Source organism: Megalops cyprinoides, chromosome 5 (genome assembly GCF_013368585.1).
Source record: "Megalops cyprinoides isolate fMegCyp1 chromosome 5, fMegCyp1.pri, whole genome shotgun sequence".
In the NCBI taxonomy this organism is placed as follows: Eukaryota; Metazoa; Chordata; class Actinopteri; order Elopiformes; family Megalopidae; genus Megalops; species Megalops cyprinoides.
Window position 1 is genome coordinate 15,596,197 of NC_050587.1, and position 19,867 is coordinate 15,616,063.

At 43.4% G+C, this 19,867-nt stretch overlaps 1 protein-coding gene across 1 annotated transcript in view; it reads right to left on the reverse strand.

Moving 5' to 3' along the window:
* Positions 1–1,540: 1,540 nt before the first annotated feature.
* The window catches only part of tnpo1 (transportin 1), a 46,892-nt gene continuing 28,565 nt past the window's right edge, over positions 1,541–19,867 (reverse strand). The window contains exons 11-24 of the mRNA XM_036528196.1: positions 18,208–18,360; positions 17,046–17,271; positions 15,170–15,341; positions 14,112–14,198; positions 13,545–13,652; positions 12,909–13,067; positions 11,123–11,210; positions 10,897–10,995; positions 10,413–10,508; positions 8,454–8,529; positions 7,045–7,144; positions 6,744–6,818; positions 6,235–6,376; positions 1,541–5,358 (exon numbers count right to left, since the gene is read on the reverse strand). Of these exons, the coding sequence (XP_036384089.1) occupies positions 6,269–6,376; positions 6,744–6,818; positions 7,045–7,144; positions 8,454–8,529; positions 10,413–10,508; positions 10,897–10,995; positions 11,123–11,210; positions 12,909–13,067; positions 13,545–13,652; positions 14,112–14,198; positions 15,170–15,341; positions 17,046–17,271; positions 18,208–18,360 (1,547 nt within the window). The 3' untranslated portion in view covers positions 1,541–5,358; positions 6,235–6,268. The remainder of the gene's footprint in view (positions 5,359–6,234; positions 6,377–6,743; positions 6,819–7,044; positions 7,145–8,453; positions 8,530–10,412; positions 10,509–10,896; positions 10,996–11,122; positions 11,211–12,908; positions 13,068–13,544; positions 13,653–14,111; positions 14,199–15,169; positions 15,342–17,045; positions 17,272–18,207; positions 18,361–19,867) is intronic.

Consider the following 19,867-nt stretch of genomic DNA (forward strand, 5'->3'; position numbering starts at 1 on the left):
ACCATTCCCTTGTAAAATGGTATCCCTCATTCTAACAAAAAAAAAATCTAGGGAGCATACTGTATATGAGTACACTGCCCAAATACCCAGCAAGTCTGCGGAATTAATCAGTAGCACACAGCACACTTGGTAGATTTGCCAAGAACGACATATCCCCAACTGAGTCCTATGGAATCAGAAATCACAACAGACTTCCCTTAGTTGAGAAAGCACTTTTTTTATTCTGTAGGCTTTTTGGTACAGGTTCCTGTATTTGCAAGACAGTGCAGGCACAATCAGTAAGATTATACCCTGTGAATGTGTCCAAAGTGTGTTCTGTGATTGAAATTGTGTCCACATGCTTTGTCTCCTCATAGTCTGCAAATGGAGGACTGAGTCACCGTAACGCTGCATTTATTTCCTTGCGGTGCATACTTTTTTTTTTTATTGCTTCTCAGTTCTGACGTATTTCTCTAGATAATCTGTAAAAAAGTAAAAGATTTCTAGAGAATGAGTGAGGAGGTATGTACATTCTGGTTTAATCAGTAGCCTGTAATTTATCAGGGACATGAAGCAACTACCACAAAAGTTTTCTTGTGCAATATGGAGCTTCTACTGTTGAGTTTATATTGTCATTTCCTGAAATGACCTGAAATAAGACGCGAGCTGAGCTACAGTGTCATGGGAAGACGAGTCAGGAAGTCATGACCACGTGAAAATCCACTCTCTTCTTGTCTCTTTTCAGGAGGGGGTGGGCAGACTCCAAAGAGGTCATAAAGAACAGCCAATAAAAAAAAACACTGGCCAAAGAGCCAAAGACCACACGCGATACAAAACAAATTTTGGGTTTTACACATCACTCTTTTGTGTCATTGCAGTTGAGGCAAGGTCTTATGTTAGATATAAATAATTTTACTAACCAAAGCACAAACATATCAGAGTGTGCCGTTAGTCCCACAATAATGTTTAGACCTAGTTTCTTGCCTGCAATGCAGAGGAAGTTAACACCACCTTCTTAAGAAAGGATAACACTTCATGTGTCAATGGTAGCATTCCCTGTGTCAATGATCTGTTGGTGACTGCAGTGGACTCTGGGCTTGAGGGTTGGTGGCTCAAAGCTGTGGGATGCTGCAGTTTTACCCTTGGAGGAAAAACTGCATGCATAAAGGTTCTCCTAATAAGGGTGTGCTGAATGGTATCACATCAGAAAATGTAGTTTCATAGACCCATGTAAAACTAGGCTGGCAGTAGAGTTCATACCTCTGCTGTCCATAAATAATTGGATTAGGCCTAATATCAAAGCATATTTCCTATAATCCAAATCTACCCACAAATTTATTAGTCAATTAATTAGTTATTAATGCTAACAGACAGCTACTGTCACGTGACCTCTGCTGCACTAATTGTTGGTGGAGGTAAAGAAAGAAAATCACAGGTTTATGTAAACAATTTATTTTCAACAATGTACATATCCAAGCAGTGATTAACATTCACATCTATCACTACATCATACAAATGTCATTACAAAATTACTACAGTACAATATATATTCTTTGCATGATCCAAAATATTTGGTGGCCCCAAAATTTTTTTTCCTTAAAATTCAGCAGCTTATCAAAAAATTAAAACCATATTACTATTCAAAATGAAGTTCTCTCATGTTAGCGAAAGTGTGAAGGCAGACTTCAAGAAATACTAGTCAAGTATACACAGCTAGAGAAGATTGCTGGAGGATGTTTTTTGAAGGAAACATTCTAACATTACAGTAGTTGGTGCTGTATTAGGAAACTTGTATGAGTTTCATAAAGCTTTTTTTTTTAATTATTCAATCTCTTTTTCCTAAGAAAAGCCTCTTCTTCAACCCCAGTTCTAATCGGGCTAGAGCAAATGTGCCCGGTGTGCAATGTGCATTGTTTTCTTTTAACCAGCCAATACCATTGCCAGTTGAAGTACCCAGCTGATTTTCAAGGCATCAAAGTAAATACTGCACTTTTTTTTATAACAATGAGTCAAAGTCACATTCCCCCCTGCTAATTCATGCCAGATTTATTCAGCTGATTTTTAAGTTATGATTTGGGCGTGAGTAATTACGCGTAATCTTGACACTAAAACATCAAGAGTGTTCACCTCTTTACTGCCGCCTGGCATTTTCCTGCCCAATAAAGCCAGTTACATATGTTTATCTGGATGCTACACTTGCCTTTCCCTGTGACAGGAAAGTTACCAAAATGAACATCTGAGTAAAAGTTCTTTCAGGGTTGAACAGGAGTTGCTTTTAGTCTATTATTGTTAGAGTCCTTCAGAAGGGAAGCTCAAATGGAAAAAGGCATACATATAAAAATAACAGTAAACACGGACCTCCTGAGGTTTCTACAACAAAAAAAAAAATATTCAAGTAGAAAACTACATGATCACTTAGCAGCGGCCATATCTGTAAGACAGGACACCAACAGCAATTTATTCAGTGTGATAGTAGCAGACAAATTAAGCCGTGCTTTTAGCATGCCAAACAGCTGGAATGTGACAAGACAAAAGTATCACAACTTCAGAGACATTCACGCAGCACATAAAACATGAAAACCACAGAGACGGGGTGCTTCATATATCCCATGATGTCAATATTTTTCAGTTTTTGCCATTGTACTGTCCATTCTTTCAAGTGATTCGTTACCTAAGGCAGATAAACAAAACGTCGGTTTTAAAATAAATAACAATAAATACTTAAGTCGACTAATTTTAGTCTCAAATACACTGAATTTCGCATTGAGCAATGCGTCATTTTTTTCCTCTTTGATTTTCTTCCCCTTTTGGAAGTCAATTACAATATAGTCTGTAATCCTTTAAATTTACCAAGGTATTGATTGCACTTATTCAGTCATGAAAACCCTCCTTTTAAGTGGTTGCTTACACTTCGACTAATGTACAAAGAGGGAATGAAGGTTTAAAGTTTGTCATCCGATTCCAATGGTGAGTGATTATTAGACTGCAGTAAGCCATTTCTCGGGGAAAAGACAAATGATGTTGAAATTGTCACTTAAAAGAGGTGACATACAAGTAATGAAAGCTGTAGCCACATACAACAGTCAGGTGTATATCTATTAGAGAGGCACAAGTATGTTTCTGTATCAGGTTTCGCCTCAATATATGTGAAGTACAGTATGCACCAGTGGTCGGTGAAGGCATAATGTCTTGCAAGATGAGAAAAATGAGGAATGTGGAAAAAAGAGCATGCTCTCATGCATTCAAAAGCATCTTTCTTAAAAAAGAAAATGTAAAATATTCCCTAAAGAGGTCACACACAGACACACACGCGCGCACAGACACAGACACAGACACACACACTCCTCACGTGCAGTTAATATAGTCAGTGCAACATGTTATGCCATTCACCAGTAACACACAGAACAGGAACATGCAAAGATCCGTCAGATTAGTGGAATCGGACTCAAGCGTTAGCACGGGACACCTATCGGTTTGCAGGAGGCTGCTATGGCTTCAGAGGTGTATGCGTTTTATGTATGCCTCTTTTTTTTTGTACATGTCCGTGTGCCTTGAGGGGGACAAAACTGCAGGCCACACTCTGACCAGCAGAGCGATTTCATTGGTTGGGAAAAAAAAGCCCAACCCTTATTCATCATGGGATACAGTCAGACAATCTAAGAATCCAAGACTCGCACTTTGAAGAATCAAAACAAAACACATCAAGAGTACCAGATCTATTTTGTCCCAAGTTCACAGTATTAAACAATGTAGCAAAATACACATTAGGGAGAGGGGAAAAGGTTAAATAAACAAGGGGGTAGGGGAGGGGTTACTCTCACAACATAGACTTGAAAGAGTTGAGAAGTCAATAAGCCAAATAGGTAGGTAATGGAGGATCACAGTCCGCCTTCTTCTACACAGTACCCATTCATCTACTTAGGGTAGTAAGGGCCACCAACATGCGCGGATCAAGTTTCGGAGTACCCTGCTTATTACATCCATAAAAAAATAATTATAAGCATCCTTAAGATCATGCTTTGAACAAGAAAAATAATAAGAAAATGAAAATAACGTTGAGTGGGGATTGACCACCAAGAACAGCAAACAGACTTTGACCATTGCCCTTAGGTGCCGCCTAATGCTCAACAAAGCCCTTTGCAGATCTCCTTACCACACGGCTTGTATAGTCTCAGAAAGTCTGGTATATTCACTAGTATATGTCCATGCAGAAAGCACATCACATTGACAGCACAGAAGCAAAGTTTGCACAGGTATATCGGCTTCCCACAATGTGCAGGTTTACAGACACTATTATCAACCTTAGTCCTAGGCTAATTCCTACAGATATCTCAAGGCCTTACCGGAACTACTGTACTTAAACCTATCCTTAACAGAAATCAGGAGTTCTACTGCAAAAGAAAAAAAAAAGTTGTAGTATCTTAATACAGGGCTATGAAACACAAAACCTGGTGCAACACATTACTGTAGATGTATTCCATCCCCACTTTGATGCAAGCATGCTACTTTTCTTTAAGACGACTTTCCACCACAACAAATAAAACCAAATGCACTTGCGTGACATTTGTCAAGCTGTACGTGCCTACAGCCTCCGACCCGCTACAAGAAATATTCAGAACGCGCTGTCTGAAACCCAGTTTCCATTATTCGATTTGGTTAGTGAAGATATGAAGATGGGTTTTATTCCCGTGATATGCAGAAGTGGAGAACTGACTGACTACTCAGGCTGTTGGTTAGACTGTCTGTCTTGAATATGATAGTTCTAGCATTTGCTTAACCACCATCTACTGCTCTTCATCTTCTAGCAGCTGTCTGCTGAAGACACATAAGGTTACTTGAGAGACCATTGCTTCATTGTGTATTCTTCATTTATCATGCAATTGTCTAGTTTTACTCCATGCCTATGTCCTTACGTACTGTATGCTCTGACTCTTATAGATTTCGAAGCCCCATCTTAAACCTCTTTCACTGTGCTAAAATTGTCTTTCTCTGCACCCCCTATTAATTTTAAACCCAGTATTTTACTACTAACAAAATTAAAAGGTTTCCCAGAGGTTTGTCGTTTTTTTTTTTCTTCCTTTCATGATTGATGCACAGATTTGCATTATAACTGGATGAAAAAAAAATCTGTGTTTGCCTCTTCATTTCTGATTTGAGTTGTGAAAAGATCAAATTATCCTCCCTCGAAATTTGGCCGGGCGGTTGTTGTTCACCTGTCTATGTGAACAGCACCACGGCCAACACCTCCCTCCCACCCCGCCCAGAGGGGTGGGGACGGCACTGAGTCCCCCCACCCCCACTGGTCTACCCTTCCCCCCAGTAAAGGGTAACGTTTTCCCTGGGTCTAGAGGCTCCCCGTTGTCTCCCACAGTGAATAACCTGAAAAGAGAAGGAAAAGACACAATCACATCAGAACCCATCAGAAATGGGGCGGCAGCATAGCATAGCTAGGTTGCTGATTTGATTCCCTGCTAGGATCCTGCTGCTGTACCCTTGGGCAAGGTACTTAACCCAGAACTGCCTCAGTAAATATCCAGCTGTATAAATGGATAACATTTAAAAACATTAACCTATGTAAGTTTCTCCAGATAAGAGCGTCCACTAAATGACAACAATGTAGTGTAATGTAATGTAACCCACAACACTAACACTGATAGGCCCAGGAAAATGTGTTCTACCTGCTTTGCATGAATAGCCCACTACCAACTCCATAAACAAAGCACATAGCAGCTTACTTCTGCTCTCCCCCTATCTCATCTGGTGAATAAAGACTATTTACACACCTGGAACCGACAGCAGAAACATTTCATACTGCTTTGAAGTGTCTCCAACACATGGACTCAATAAGGGAACTTTGGTGGAAAGAGTACTGGGAGTGGTCAATGTCAGACATTCTTTTCATTCTGTCCTGACTGGAATTCTGCTTAGCAGAGACCTGTTCGTAATGCGCCAAACATTTGGGGGCAGGAAACCCTGTCAGCCCACATCAAAATAACGGCTGCATTGCATGTAGCTTCAATCAGAGAAACCAAAACTGATCAGCAGGGTAGAATGAGGACAGGGTTGACATTAGGGCTTTGTGAAAAAAATTGACACTACCAGGGTCCAAGGTGCAGTGCGGTCTAAAGTTCTTTTTATCAGCACTTTATTTGCCATTCAGGGATTAGATCTGCCAAAGGCCCGCACACCATTACAAGGGTACGCTGTTGTTTGATGGTGAATAACGGTGAAGCATACACGGAGTGACAGACTTACCCCCAGGACAGACCTGCTCCCACTGACTGAGTGCTTACACTCCATAAAAGGCTGCCAGACGCTCCTTCAAGGGCAGGGGGAACTGGTCTGAGAATCTCCTCCAGTTCTCATCTCCCACCTGGTTCTTAAATCCATGGAGGATCTGAAATGCCACACACAAATTCAGAATCACCACCCTTTACACAAACAGACAGACAGACAGACACACACACACACACACACAGAGCACTGAAATCTGCAGAGCATGATTCAGGCTCAAAAGATGTGTGTATCCACTTTAGTCCAGAATTAGTGTACTTTCATCTTCTCTGCTTCCTCTTCCTGGGTTAATAGGCCTAAAATGACTCATCTGATATTTTTCCAGTGTCTGGGTTTAGGTTCAAATATAATTCCATCCTCCTTTTTTATAATAAAGAAAAGCTCAGGAGAACACGTTACAGCCCTTGTTTGTGACAGGATTTCAAGCAGCTGTGCACCATAGCAGATGCGTTTCATGGGACTGTCCTTACCTTACAGAACATGTCTCGTAGATCATCCTTTGGATTCACCCAAGAGGCGACTGCATCACAGAAAAATATAAAGTCCTAGAGGAAAAAAGAAAACGTGTGTGAGCTGGAACAATATAATCGTCCGATTCTTTTTCATTCGTTTCTTTGGAAAAGCCTGCCTCTCACTCAGTGCCAAAGCCGCCATGGTGTTGTGCATAGTTTGATTTTCCCGTGACTGCCCATTGATCTATGGGTAATGTAGTGACACACCATGGTCTAGGGGGCAGGCGCGCACACTGAAGAGGATGAATGGGAGCATCACCTGTACCACTCCTCCTGGATTGACACTGATCATTGTGCAGATTCCTCGAAATGCAGAATCTTTCTCCTCATTGTCTCTTATGTTACGTAGAGAGGTGCACCTGTCGGTTGGAAAACAACACATATTTACGCTGGCGAAACCCCAGTCTTACACTGACATCCTCTACTACTTGACGGCCACCATAAAATTCCACACATTACAATAATTATTAATACAGTAAGGCAATTTGTGGTTGTCATGGATTGTATGTAAATTAGTCAAGATTTGGATTTTAGCTCTAATGAAATAACAACCCACAAATATCTTGTATGTTTTGGCCTAACGCAATGAATTTACTTTACATATCAGTTAAAGTCTATTATAGTTAAAATATTGAAATGTAATAATAATTCACACTCTTAAAGGCAAAGCATTACTCATTTCATGAATCACTACATTAACCATTTTAATAATACCATGAATTGTTACTGAAATGTAGTGTCTACAAAACTATAATGTTTTACACATGGTATATCTAAATTTTGTTTGAAACATTGTTGGCCATTCCAAGTGTATATCAATTAGACTACATAAAACCAGTGACAACTAACATGTTAAAGAGCTTTAGACTAAAGTAAAGTGATATTTTCATTCATTGAATCATGATTTAGCACTACTTGATAAATAACAGCTAATGTCTGTGCGGTCTTACTTTACAGATTATTAGTTCATAAGTCAAAGAAACAGTCTTACATATGTAGGGAGAAAAATGCATTAATTCTGGTTGGCTACAACAGTACCCATCATACATTTGAACACATGCACAATAAATAGTCAAAGGCAAAATACTGCTAAATTCAGTTCAAAGCTGACTAAGCCTACAGAATGAGAGCATAGGTTATTATCCTCTTACATAATTATTAACCTCTACCATACACAATTTTAACAGATATTTACTAATAGCACCTCATATAAACCAATTTTTTTAATATTACCATAAGGAGGTTTGGAACATTCTGGAATAGAGGCATGCATTTGGGTAGACTTTTCTGGTGGACTGGTAATGCTCTTTTTGGCATATTAACAAGCCTTTTTTTTCGAACCAGCAAGCATGTGACAATCTTATCCCATGCACTAATTAGTTGTTAGCGACAATAAACGACGACAAAAATGAAAATAAATAAATCAATATATAATACATGAAGGTGCTACTGTGGAAAATCACAAGACCTAAAAAGGACAGGATTAGTCACATGGTTGGCAATGATTAAGGACTGTGATTTTAAGAAACAGAAAATAGTTCTTTCAGAGTGAAAGAGAGAGGCAGGGAGAAAGAGAGAGAGAGAGAGAGAGACAGAGAGAGAGAGAGAGAAAAAGAGAACAGAGAGTGAAGAGGAAATGAATTAAATAAAAGATTGAATAATACACACCAGGGTCTTATAAACTGCTGTAGCATGGGAGCCACCTCTTGAGGACAAACGTAACCAAGACGACCAATTGTTATTGCTAAGGTAACGCAATCACGGTTATACACCACCAAACGCCAACCAAGACATGAGCAAATGAGGGGGAGGAGAAAAAATAAAGAAAAAACAACAAATAACTCAGAAACAGAAATCAACAGAATCTGTGTATGATAATAAACATAAGATTTCACTAGTGCTGATCATCATTACCCCAGGCTAAGGGGCATGTAAAATATGATACTCTAAAAACAAACAAAACATTTAAGGGAGAACACCTGAAAACGCAATGTAGCCAAAGGCAAATGCCTACGTCCATTTTATTTTCATTTTGTTGTAAACTAAAAATGCTTGGAACACAAAATGTTAAAAACTAACTATCCTCTTTTTTGTTCCTTTTGATTACGTATCTAAATGTTCTTCAGTTCAACATTATATACTGTCAAGTGAAAATAGAGCAATAAAAAAGCACACGCTGACATGGCAAGCCTGATCCGAGCACTGCTATTGAGCTTTCTGAGTTTTCTCCCTTAAACTCACAAAAAGGTTAATCTTACTTAAGAAAAAAGAAATGGTTTAAAGATTACTCCAAGCCAACTACATGGAGAACACTAGATTCCAGCAGATTCTTATGAAGCAGAGGAGGGAGACCTAAGTTTAAGAGACACAAACTATGCAACATTCTCATTAAAACAGGCATTTATGAACAATCCAATGAAACATGCAGAAAGCAGATGAATGCTCATTAGAAACGGGTTCACTGCAGGATACGCTGATTAACTGCAGCAATTCAAACTGCTGCTTCGCATTTCGCTGCCTGGAACACTTTGAGTTCAATTCAACCTGCCTTATCACAGGATTTCATTTACCACTTATGACAGTCAAACTGGTGAGTTACCTGGTTCAAAGATAAACCAATATACTTTCAAGTTGGCAGGCACATGTATGTTTATATAGATAAGACCAATGCCAAACTATGCATGCATAAAGTGTTTTAACAGAACGTATTCAGAAATCTCTCTCCTCTGGTTGGAATGTATTACACTCCATGTTTTAATTGTAATCAAAGATCAGATATCCTGCATTAAACATTTGCCATCCTTAACTAAACAACATTCAACATCTATTTGCAGATATGCATTCACATTTAAAACAGTAACTTAAACAACAAATAAATAAATTGACAAACAAACAGGAACACATCTAGAATGCTCTACAATTTCCCTAGGAGTTAGTCAAAAGGATTACACTTCACCCTTATTGTTTGGACACTGCACTTCAGCATTACAAAGGCGGCCATTTTGGATCAATTGAGCACAGTTTCCACTTAAAAGTTTTGTAATAAGAGCAGAGTGTAAATGGGACATTGTTTCTAGATACAGGTGCTATATACTTGGTTGGATTAGCATCTTCAAACAGTCGTATTTATCGTTTAATTTAAATGTTCTGTAAACATTCATGGTTTAATAGGAGAGGAAAACTACTTTGCCAATCAAGGTTTAGAGCTATGGATCACAATCTGCACTTTCACGATAGAGGCCTCCTCTCTGATGTTGAATCTCTGGGACTTCATTCAGTAAAATCAGTTTGGATATAGGAAGTCTAGCAAAGGTTTACAGAATCAATCCATCTCTGTTAATGCCAAGACTGTACAATTACAAGCTTTGTTGGGTTTCAATAATTTAAAACAATGGCCAATCGGGTCAAGTTCTCGTTTCCTCTTTCATCAAAAAAACGGACTGCAACGGTCCCTCCTGTGACATGGCCGCAATGTAGTGAAGACTGAGTGAAACCACCAAAGCTTGTAAGCACTTCTTGGGGAGTTAAGGTGAGATTAATAGGCACTCCGGGTTGTGATTTCCCCCACTCTGGCAGTGAGCACCTCCCTCAGGGCTGCCTAGCGTAACACTCGCCACCGTGTGGTACCTGTGTTTTCCAACAATGTCTTGGGAGTATTTGGTCTGTTAATGATCTCCACCAGCTGGTGCAACACCATGGCTATGTAGGGCTGCATTTCAGCGCCTGCGGGGGGGGGGAGAAAACGCCATTGAAACCAATCCTTGCGCGTTCTACGGACAAAGGAGTAGGACAGATTTCGCAGACCGGCAGGGTCACTTTCTTATAGCAGTTTATAAATACTGTGTGACACGGCAGTATCTGTGGAAAAGAATCTGGTTGGGTCACACCATGCTCTTAGCTATAAATCTCTCTCAATGTCTATACCCCCAAGTCTCTTCAGTATAACCAACAGTACATAGCGCAAAGTATTCTACACAGTGCTGGTCAAGGAACAACATTTGAGACACACCCAGGCTCCACGTGGGACCTGTCAGAGATGAGTATCTTACTGTAATTTTGTACTTCCCCCCCCCCAACAAAATAGACTTGGCCCATATTTAAAAGGACTCACCCATTTGAATAGATATCTCTCCAATTGCCCATGTTGCATTGTTGCACACTGAAATTAATTCTGGGTTGAGATTAGTACCCAGGATAGGCATAAAATCCGCTGTGGAAAAACAGAAAACATTTCTTTAATCTGCAACTGATGACCTGAAATCAATACGGGTTTTAATAGCCAAAGGCTTCAGTTTCATTCTTTTGCAGATGCTATCGATACAGGTGGGGGTACGTACCGATACATGGCTTTACGTGCTGAAAGCATGCCTTGGTTAAATCACCCAGCAAGGCAAATGAACTCTGCCGCACCTCCGGCATTTTGTCCTGAAAGAAAGCGGAGGGAAACGTGTGCTTATCCCTTACTGTCACAGACAGAACTCAGCAGAGCGATGCCATACTCTGTGACTGCAGTTGCAATGATGTGAGGGGTCAGCGGTTCAACCGCGCAGCTCAATACACAGCACAAATCCATTTCGGGGGTTATCTTAACTGTATGACAGGTTTGTAACTGTATCACAGGAGGTTAAAGACGCCGGGCGTACGGCAGTATTGAGCGCTTGCAAGGCTTCGTTTACCCCACACAGCATATTGACTAGCTGTCACAACCAGGTGCGATCTTTGGAGGCAGACAGACAGTAACTAAATCTCACTCAAAGGGACTGTCTGTAAGAATTAGGGCTTAGGAGGGAGGAAAAAAAAAAACTGCCGTCAGCTTCTCTCCCTGTACATTTTATATCCCAGTTCTTCCTAGACAAAAGACTAGATTAGACTGCATGGAAACAATGGGAGGGGTGTGATGTAGAGGGTACTGTCATTGTACTTTCAATGTAAGTGATGTACCTGTCTCGCCAATACAGCGAGATGTTGACACAAGAGCAATCACGTCCTACTTCACCCTCCCTAATTGCCACTGAAATAGTGTCACATTAGCACACTAGCATATTAAATCCAGGAAGCCAAGCATAGACCTCAACCACATATCACACTGCTGTTCAGCATTCAGGGGCTCAGCAGTTCACAGTTTTTTTAACACTTCAATCGCTCCTGCTGGTGTCTGTAATTAGACTAGGTGTGTAAGGGGTGGGGTGTCTCCTGACGCCTGCTCTCTCTCTCTCAGCCAATGGAAGGGGAGCTTGTGCACCACCTGTTCTGTGCGCTTATTTTGGCGGGGACATGGCATTTGTTTTTCAGGCACGGTTCATGTTATTAATTCTATTTCATTTAAATGAATGGAAATCCAGTGAGCAAGCTCAAGTCAGTTTCCTTCATCTTAATTTTCTTTTTCCCCTCTTTGTGCAGCCCTATTTGGAATCACCAGTTAGATATGTTATGTTCATCTCACCGTGACAGCCACTTTACCAATGCAGGAGTGCCGTGGTGTATCAAATGCAATCTTCCAATATACTCACACACCAGCAGTGACTATTGTTCACACTGCAAGCTGCCCTGCGCACAGCAGATGAGCTAAACACCAATTGGAAGTGGAGCAGAGCTTCACTGACATCACCCAAAAAACCTGCTGGCGCCTGATGGGTTACAGGGAGCTTTAGAGTGGCAAGACAACCCCTGCTGATATACCCATCCCTATCCCTGGAGGAACAAAGCCAGTTTGTTCTGCTACACAGGAGCCGTCAATCCTCATTCTCTAGAGGATTTTCCCCCTGTCCCAGTTGTCTTTTTATTGTCCATTCAGATCTTGTACAGGTCTTGTACTGATCACAAAGAATATACCCGCTACACCAGCGAGGAGTGTATAAGCGTGTACCTTGACGACCAAATTGGAATTTATTTTAAAATTATTTCCCTACTCATCATAACCAGGAGGGATGAACACGGAATTCTGTCTCACCAAACCCTGAAGAATGTGCGGGTATAAATTACTCTGCAAATAATCTGCTGATCTCCACATCGTACGCTGACACGGTACAGAGGAGAAAGGCTCTTTGGAGAGCTGCTGCTGCCTGACGCGGGAAGACAGGGAAGCGTTCCAGTGAGGGTGGACCGGCCCGGGTCCCCGCTTACCTGCATGCACTGGTACATTAGCGTGAGGATGTTGCTGCGCGCCACCAGCTGCTCGATGTTCCCTCCCAGCCCTTCCGCCAGGCCGCTCAGCAGGTCCAGGGCTACAATCATGAAATCTTTGTCTGGCGCTTCGTATTGGTCGGGCTGCGAGTTATGGAGCTGCGAGAGCGAATGAAGGGGGGGGGGGGGGGTGTGGAGAGGTTAAATCACAGTCGTAAAACATTTAAGGGCGACATCTGCCTGCCGTGACCCCTCCCCGGATTTGCAGGCCGTCCCTGCGTGCGAACGCGAGCCTGCCATCCGCTGGCAGCCTCCACGACACCCCCCCCCCCACCCACCCCCCGCGAACACACACACACTCACCACCCCCCACCCCCCGCCGGCTGATACAGCCGCTTGGCACAGCCCCGGGGGTTGTTTACCAGTAGGGGGACAAAAAAAACAAAACAACAGAACAAAAGGACGACTGCATTTATGTAACCGCTGAATTGGGCTGATTTGGTCTCTGCCCAAACATTTGCCTCACATTTAAAATACAGAGGGGCTGCAGGGCACCACACCAAACGAGTAAAATAAGACATTGCACACACAAAACAAAAAGAGCAACGTTAAAAGGTGTTCCGTAGGGGTACTTGCCATGGCCTGGGCGAGGGTCTTCTGCACCAGGTTAACGCAACGCTGGTACACGGGCTCACAGTATGGGAGAAAGCCAGACTGCAGGGCAGTGGCCACGGAGGATAGGCACTGGTGGGGAGAAACAACGGCATGTTACGGTGCGGTCGGCCACCGGGGCGGCGGACTCCGCCCCAAACACAGAATTCAATAAAACAAGGTTAAAACAACATACAGTAACATGCCTGCTCTGTGCAGTGCTACAAATGAGCTAAGCAGCTGACAGCTAGTTACATCTCGGGCAGCCTATGAGAAAAATCACATCACCGCTGTTTTCTTTATTTGTTCAACAATTTTTTTTTGTCTCTGGGAAAAGGTGCACACCACTCTGCTCCGTCTTCATGGTTTGTGCAAACAACCTTCTCCTCCCTGCGGTGTACTACAGCTGAGATTTGTTGCGCAACTCCAATCGGTGACTAGGTACGCACCAGCCAAACATCTGCGCTAAAAAGCGGTGCTCTGACCATTTATCCCGGCATTATCTCCTGCCTCCCCAGCCACCGCTAGGCAGTGAGATCAGCGAGGAATCACCTCGAGTAAGGGGAACAGATCCTTGTCTTCATCCTTCAGCTGGTTCCATTTCTGTATCAGAGGAGGCATCAGCATCTGGATATACTCCTGCGGACAAAAGCACCAAACGCATTACTTATACATACAGCTCCTCTCAAAGCGATTACCCCATTCCGCGCAATTATCTTCCTATGAAACGGGACGTTAAGAGAGATCAGCCCTGCTCTGTGTAAAACTCAAGCTGTTAATCAGCGTTTAAGAGCCATTGAGCCCGCGAGAAATCGCTGCGTAAGATCTACATCGGATGATTTTTCCATTTTAAGGCTAATGTGGCGTTCATGGTGTGAGTCTTTTTTTCCGATAACTTAGAAATACTGCAGGAAGCCTTAGCACTGAAGACAGAAGGAAGCAAGTCAAGTATGCATATTATCATTCCAGAAACGTTTCTTTACACATCAGGGACTCAAGCCATGTACATTACTTTATCAAGTTTTTTATATAAAATACTTCCTCGCCTTTGCAAGATACCTATATGATAATTTTTTTTTATTCAAGTCTGATCACATTGTTTTTGAGTATCCAGTACCAATGTAACAAAACTAACTGCTAGCTAATGGATAGCAAGTATTTCTATGCTCTGTTGTTTCCTGGTAACCACATTAAGATCCTTTTTGCTCCAAAACTGAAATGGATGCCACGATCAAGAGTTAGGTCTGGATTTTAACATGGGGGGAGAGCATCAGTACACACAGCACTGAACCTAATCAAACCCTGAAACACAAACTGTTCGTGGGAGAGCTTCCTAGATTGTTCATTTAATCCAGTATCTGTTTCCAATAAAACTGCAAAGTTATGCAGGTTTGTATGCTGTGTCAGTGAAAGACGCTCATTGTTTAATTGAGGTCTCCTTCAGCTCCAGCCAAACACTTCACTCATTTCTTCGTTTCCCACCAGACAAAACATGGGCCGGCCTCGTGAATGTGGGTTCTGCGATGTGTTCTGAATTTTGCAAAACACCACCGTTCTGTTATATTAATCTACTGTCGGACGCGGAGGGAGCTTCGGTGTGATGCCGTTACCGGTTTGTTGAGGTGATGCCCGACGGAGTCGGCCAGGGTCCCAATGGCGTCGTATAGGATGAGCAGGTTCTTGTGCTGGTACTTGCTGAAGGCAAAGACGAGGGTGTCCAGGATGTAGGCGAGGTAGGGCACCAGCTCAGTGCAAGCCTCCTCCTCCAGAGTTGCAAAGGCACTGACGGGCAACAGGAGGGGACAGACGCAGGCGTTTTATACAACAAAAGCACGCCACATTCTACACTGTTTCATACTCCGCATGTTTCTCTGTCAGACGTTTCCTCAAAGCTAAAGGCCAATCTGAAACAGCTGCCTCCCTGGCTTCTCCTCATCTCTGTTTTATAACCATTAATTAGATCATATTTGTCCCGAACAGTCTCCCTTGTGCCACAGGAGTGGATTTCGCAACCAGGCAGAAAGTTATACATACACAGATCCCACTGCAGGGGTTACTTAAGTTTAAAAGTCATATGACAACATTCATGTCCTGTACATATCCATCACAATAAACTGCATTCATTGCAATAAGTTAAATAAGCTGCATGAGAAACTTTTCCTGCTGCCCTCAACAATGACACCTCTCACAACTTGACAGTCAAAGAGCGGAATTTGGGAGAACTGGCAGATATGGGAGCTGCCAGGGCATGTGGACATGGAGAGGCTTGGAGACTGTTCATTACATAAAACCACGCACAAAACCAGGCCTCCAACACAGAAAGCCACGGCGGGGCCATTAGTCCAGCTGAACTGCGGAATGCAGAATGTCACGCAAAGAGTAGATGAGCTTCCCTGTCAGAAGCCCCAGAATGATCCAGGTCAGGGCGCGAGTCAACAAGCAAGACAAAAAACGCAGACCTAGAAAGAGGAGCTCCAAGCCCTAAACCTGTGCCTCTCCATCACGAAAAACAGGCGAAACATAACCGCGGGTTACCGTCGCCCCGCCGCGTGCGTGACGTCCAGGCTCTGGCCCTCGGGGGGCGGGAGGGGCGTGGGAGAGGATGATAGGAGGCGATGGAGCAGGGCCGACTTTCCCTGACAAAGACCCCGCTGGCCCAGACATCAGGCCCGCATTAAACTTTCATGGCTCGGCGAGCTTGAGGAGAATCTCATCTTCTCATAAGTGCTTTCACATGTTACTGCGCACACAAACGAAAAGGGGGCTCGCCGGCCTGCCCTGGAAACCATCACGACCATTAAGGGCTTTTCAAACATCATTAGCGGTGTGAATGCAGGAGTCCCGGAGAGATGGGGGGGGGGGGGGGGGTCCTTGTCTGTTTTCACAAATACCATCCCGGCCCATAAAAATTAAATGGCTTAGACTAAGCTGTTGTGTGGTGAGGTAATGCATGTACAGTGCAAATAAAACACTGCCCGGATTAGGTCATCATGGCAAAGTGCTATCGCGAGTGAACAGAAAATGAATCTTAATTTCATACGAGATTCTCATGCCACGGAAGGCCGTCACCTAGGCCGCTCGGCAACGGCGCATCTCCCCCTGGTGGGCAATTTACGGTAACAGGCTGCTGTCCAACCCCAACTAGTTTTTGTGGCCGAAAAAGAGCTTCTGGGCTCATTTTGTCTTTAATGTGGTAAATGTGTTTTACACAAATTAACATACCTTCATCATAAAAACCTTCAACAACAAGATAACAGGAAGCAAGCATGTGCCCCAACAAAGATAATGAAGAGCACCTCCTGAGTCCACCTCCATTATTTCTTCATTAAACTGACTTTGACTCGCATCATCATGAAAAATAATTCATTTAAAACAAAAGGGCACATCTCCTGCCTTGGATAAACAGAAATATATATGGTTTTTTGATGAAACCTGGGCCATACTGTCCCCAGTGAAAGCTCGGCGCGGCTAACCTCGCTCCCCTACCTGCAGGCGGCCTCCTGGACCCGCTTGTTGCTGTCCAGGATGCGTTTTAGCAGCTCCGTCATCAGGGGCTTCAGGTAGGTGTCGGGCGGCTGGCTGACCACCCAGTGTGCGTAGCGGCTGAGCGTCCAGCAGGTGATGGAGCGCACCAGCGCCTTCTTGTCCGAGAGACACTGGACCAGGTGGGGGATGAGCTCCGGGAGGTACGGGATCATGCCCTGCATGCAGCCTGGAGGGGCGAGACGCGCCGCACCTTAGCACAGCTAATGGCAGGGCAGCGTGGGGCACCCTGTAGCTTCCGGCAAATTTCGGTTTGCTCATCCAAGACTCTACTACAACTCCGAATAAACTCCTGAGGGCAATAACTGTCTGAGGAAGATTTTTAAACTCACGGCCCGCAGCCTTGAGCCAGACACAGACGTGCCGCCGTGCGGGCCGTGCAGTGAGGCAAAGAGTCATCCGTTAAACAAACCTGGTGGCAGCCGCTTTTGCGCTCAAAACACATTAATCACGGCAGCACACGTTCTGTTCGAGCTGCATTGTTCTCCGCTGTGTTTGTCAACATTCCGTTCTAAAAATACTGGCGTTGCAGAGAAACGCTTACTCAGGGCCACGTCCGCCCGCGAGCTACGCTACCTGCTACGGCAGCTGCTTCGTCCTTGATCTCGTTTCAAGCTAGCCGCTTGCGGAGGGTAACAGGGGTGCAGTGCTATTCGTGATATACAGGCTACATCTGGTATAGCAGTCACGGTTTGGAATTTGAAACATTCACCCGCCAGGACGGCTTCCAGATCAAGTTTAAAATAGCGGAAAAAAAAGCTCAGCGCGGAGGCTCCCCGCAGTCAGGGGAAGAGGCGCATGTAAATTTGGAGGTGTTGATAGGTTTGCCTCTCAGACCTTTGGACACAAGGAGGTGAAATGGCAAATGGCTGCTTGTGTAGCAGTTAACTTCAAGACTCCTAGCCTCACCTTGGTACGTGACAACCTCCACTGGAGACCAGATGTGTATTGTATTTTACACATCCTGTTTCTGTTACTGTTATTGTATTTCTCAAACCAATTTGGGTAATTGATCTTGCAGTCGAACCTACAACCCTCTGGGTAGGAGCCCAGTTCCCTGTGCAGTGTGGTCGGTGCCCCTGTGCGTGACCCGGCTGCTACCTGCCTTCAGCGATGGCACCCAGCACCAGGATGCCCGACTCCTTGATGACCCACTCGGGGTGGAAGAGCAGCTCCTTCAGCAGGGGCAGGATGTGGAGCAGGAGGTCGTCCCGGAAAACGTTGGCCAGGACATCGAGCGCGGCCGCAGAGCACTTCCCTATAGGGAGGGAGGGAGGGAGTGAGGGAGAGAGACAAACGCCTTATCTTACCTCCTCTATTCATCTAAGACACAAAGCTGAGAGCCGGCAGACCGGTATCCTCCCATCAATCGATCCATTTCCCTCTAGCAGATTCGCACCAGGTTTAACCAAGTGCACAAAAGAGCAGACAAAGCTCTAACAGACTGACTGCTGTGAGATATGGCAGCTGCTGCATTTCTGACTGAAAGGCTGTATGAGAATAACGGTTTGCATGGCTTTGCCAACACAGTAGAGCAGAACAGAAATGCTACTCTAGAGTTTAACATAAAAACGCAATGCCTGTGTTTCACAGGATGTGATCCAAGACTTGCGTTTTGCCAAATAGTCCCTTTGCAGTAAAAAGTATGCGGCAGGTCTTAAACTATTTTCCAGATGGATAGAAAAATCCAAGCACAGTGTTTTTATACTTTGGAAGAACACGTATGCTTCAAGACTTCATACTTTACAGCTGCCTTAAGCTAACTGGAAGGTAGGAACTTCCTGAACAGGGGTCAAAAACCATTCAGTTCACCTGTTTCAATTGTTCATACTCATTACAGGAATCTTCAACAACAATTGAGTTCACTACATCAAGATTTCATTCACCTAAAACACATTTAACCCTATTATGTACATGAACTATTGAAACAGGTTCTTAAGATGAGTATGACAGTAAAAATGCACAGTGACTACACAAAAGGAGCAAAGGATAATCCTATTTGTTCTGAGGATCCTTCTACTTCCTTCGCTCACTCCCTCCATCATTGCTCACTGTGTAGCGCGGGCCTAACAGAATCTGCACTGGGGACAGAACGGACCTAGACACGATGACGGAGTGAGGCCTTTTCAATCTCCAACACAGAGAGAAAAAGGCATCACACTCGGCTTTTTAATTACAAAAGGAAGCACCCTACTCAATACAAGAACAGCCTTAAATACTGTATAGGCATTTATTCTGTAAACGAGCTTCCCCTAGTCACCATCCCTCCCCTCTGTGAAAAAGCCACCACTGCAGCCGCTGACCTCTCGGCTGCTAGAATGAATAACTCTTGGCTGTCGTTAGCAATCTAGCTACCAACTAACACCGAGCTCTCAAAGTGACCTTAACCGGCGGCAGCAGAGACTGTTAAAAAAACAAAAGCTCTGAAATTAATCAGTGTCATCTAAGTACAAGGCAGGGTAGACTGCAAATGACCTCTATGAATAGGGTGGTTTACAGTTTTCTGTGAATTTGAGAAAAAGATTCTTAATTAGATTAGCAATATATTTTTTCCATATACAAGATTATGTCATGTTGGTGAATTACTGTTCCCATTTCTGTGCATTCTTGGCTTTTTCCTGTATATTCTGTCTCAGTGAAACAAACATAAAAACGAAGTCCAAAATCAGGAACAAAATAATTCATAGGGCATTACACAAATAACCATGTCCTCAAAACTGGTTTCTCCAAGTTACCATGACCAGTTGCACAATTCAGATCATAAG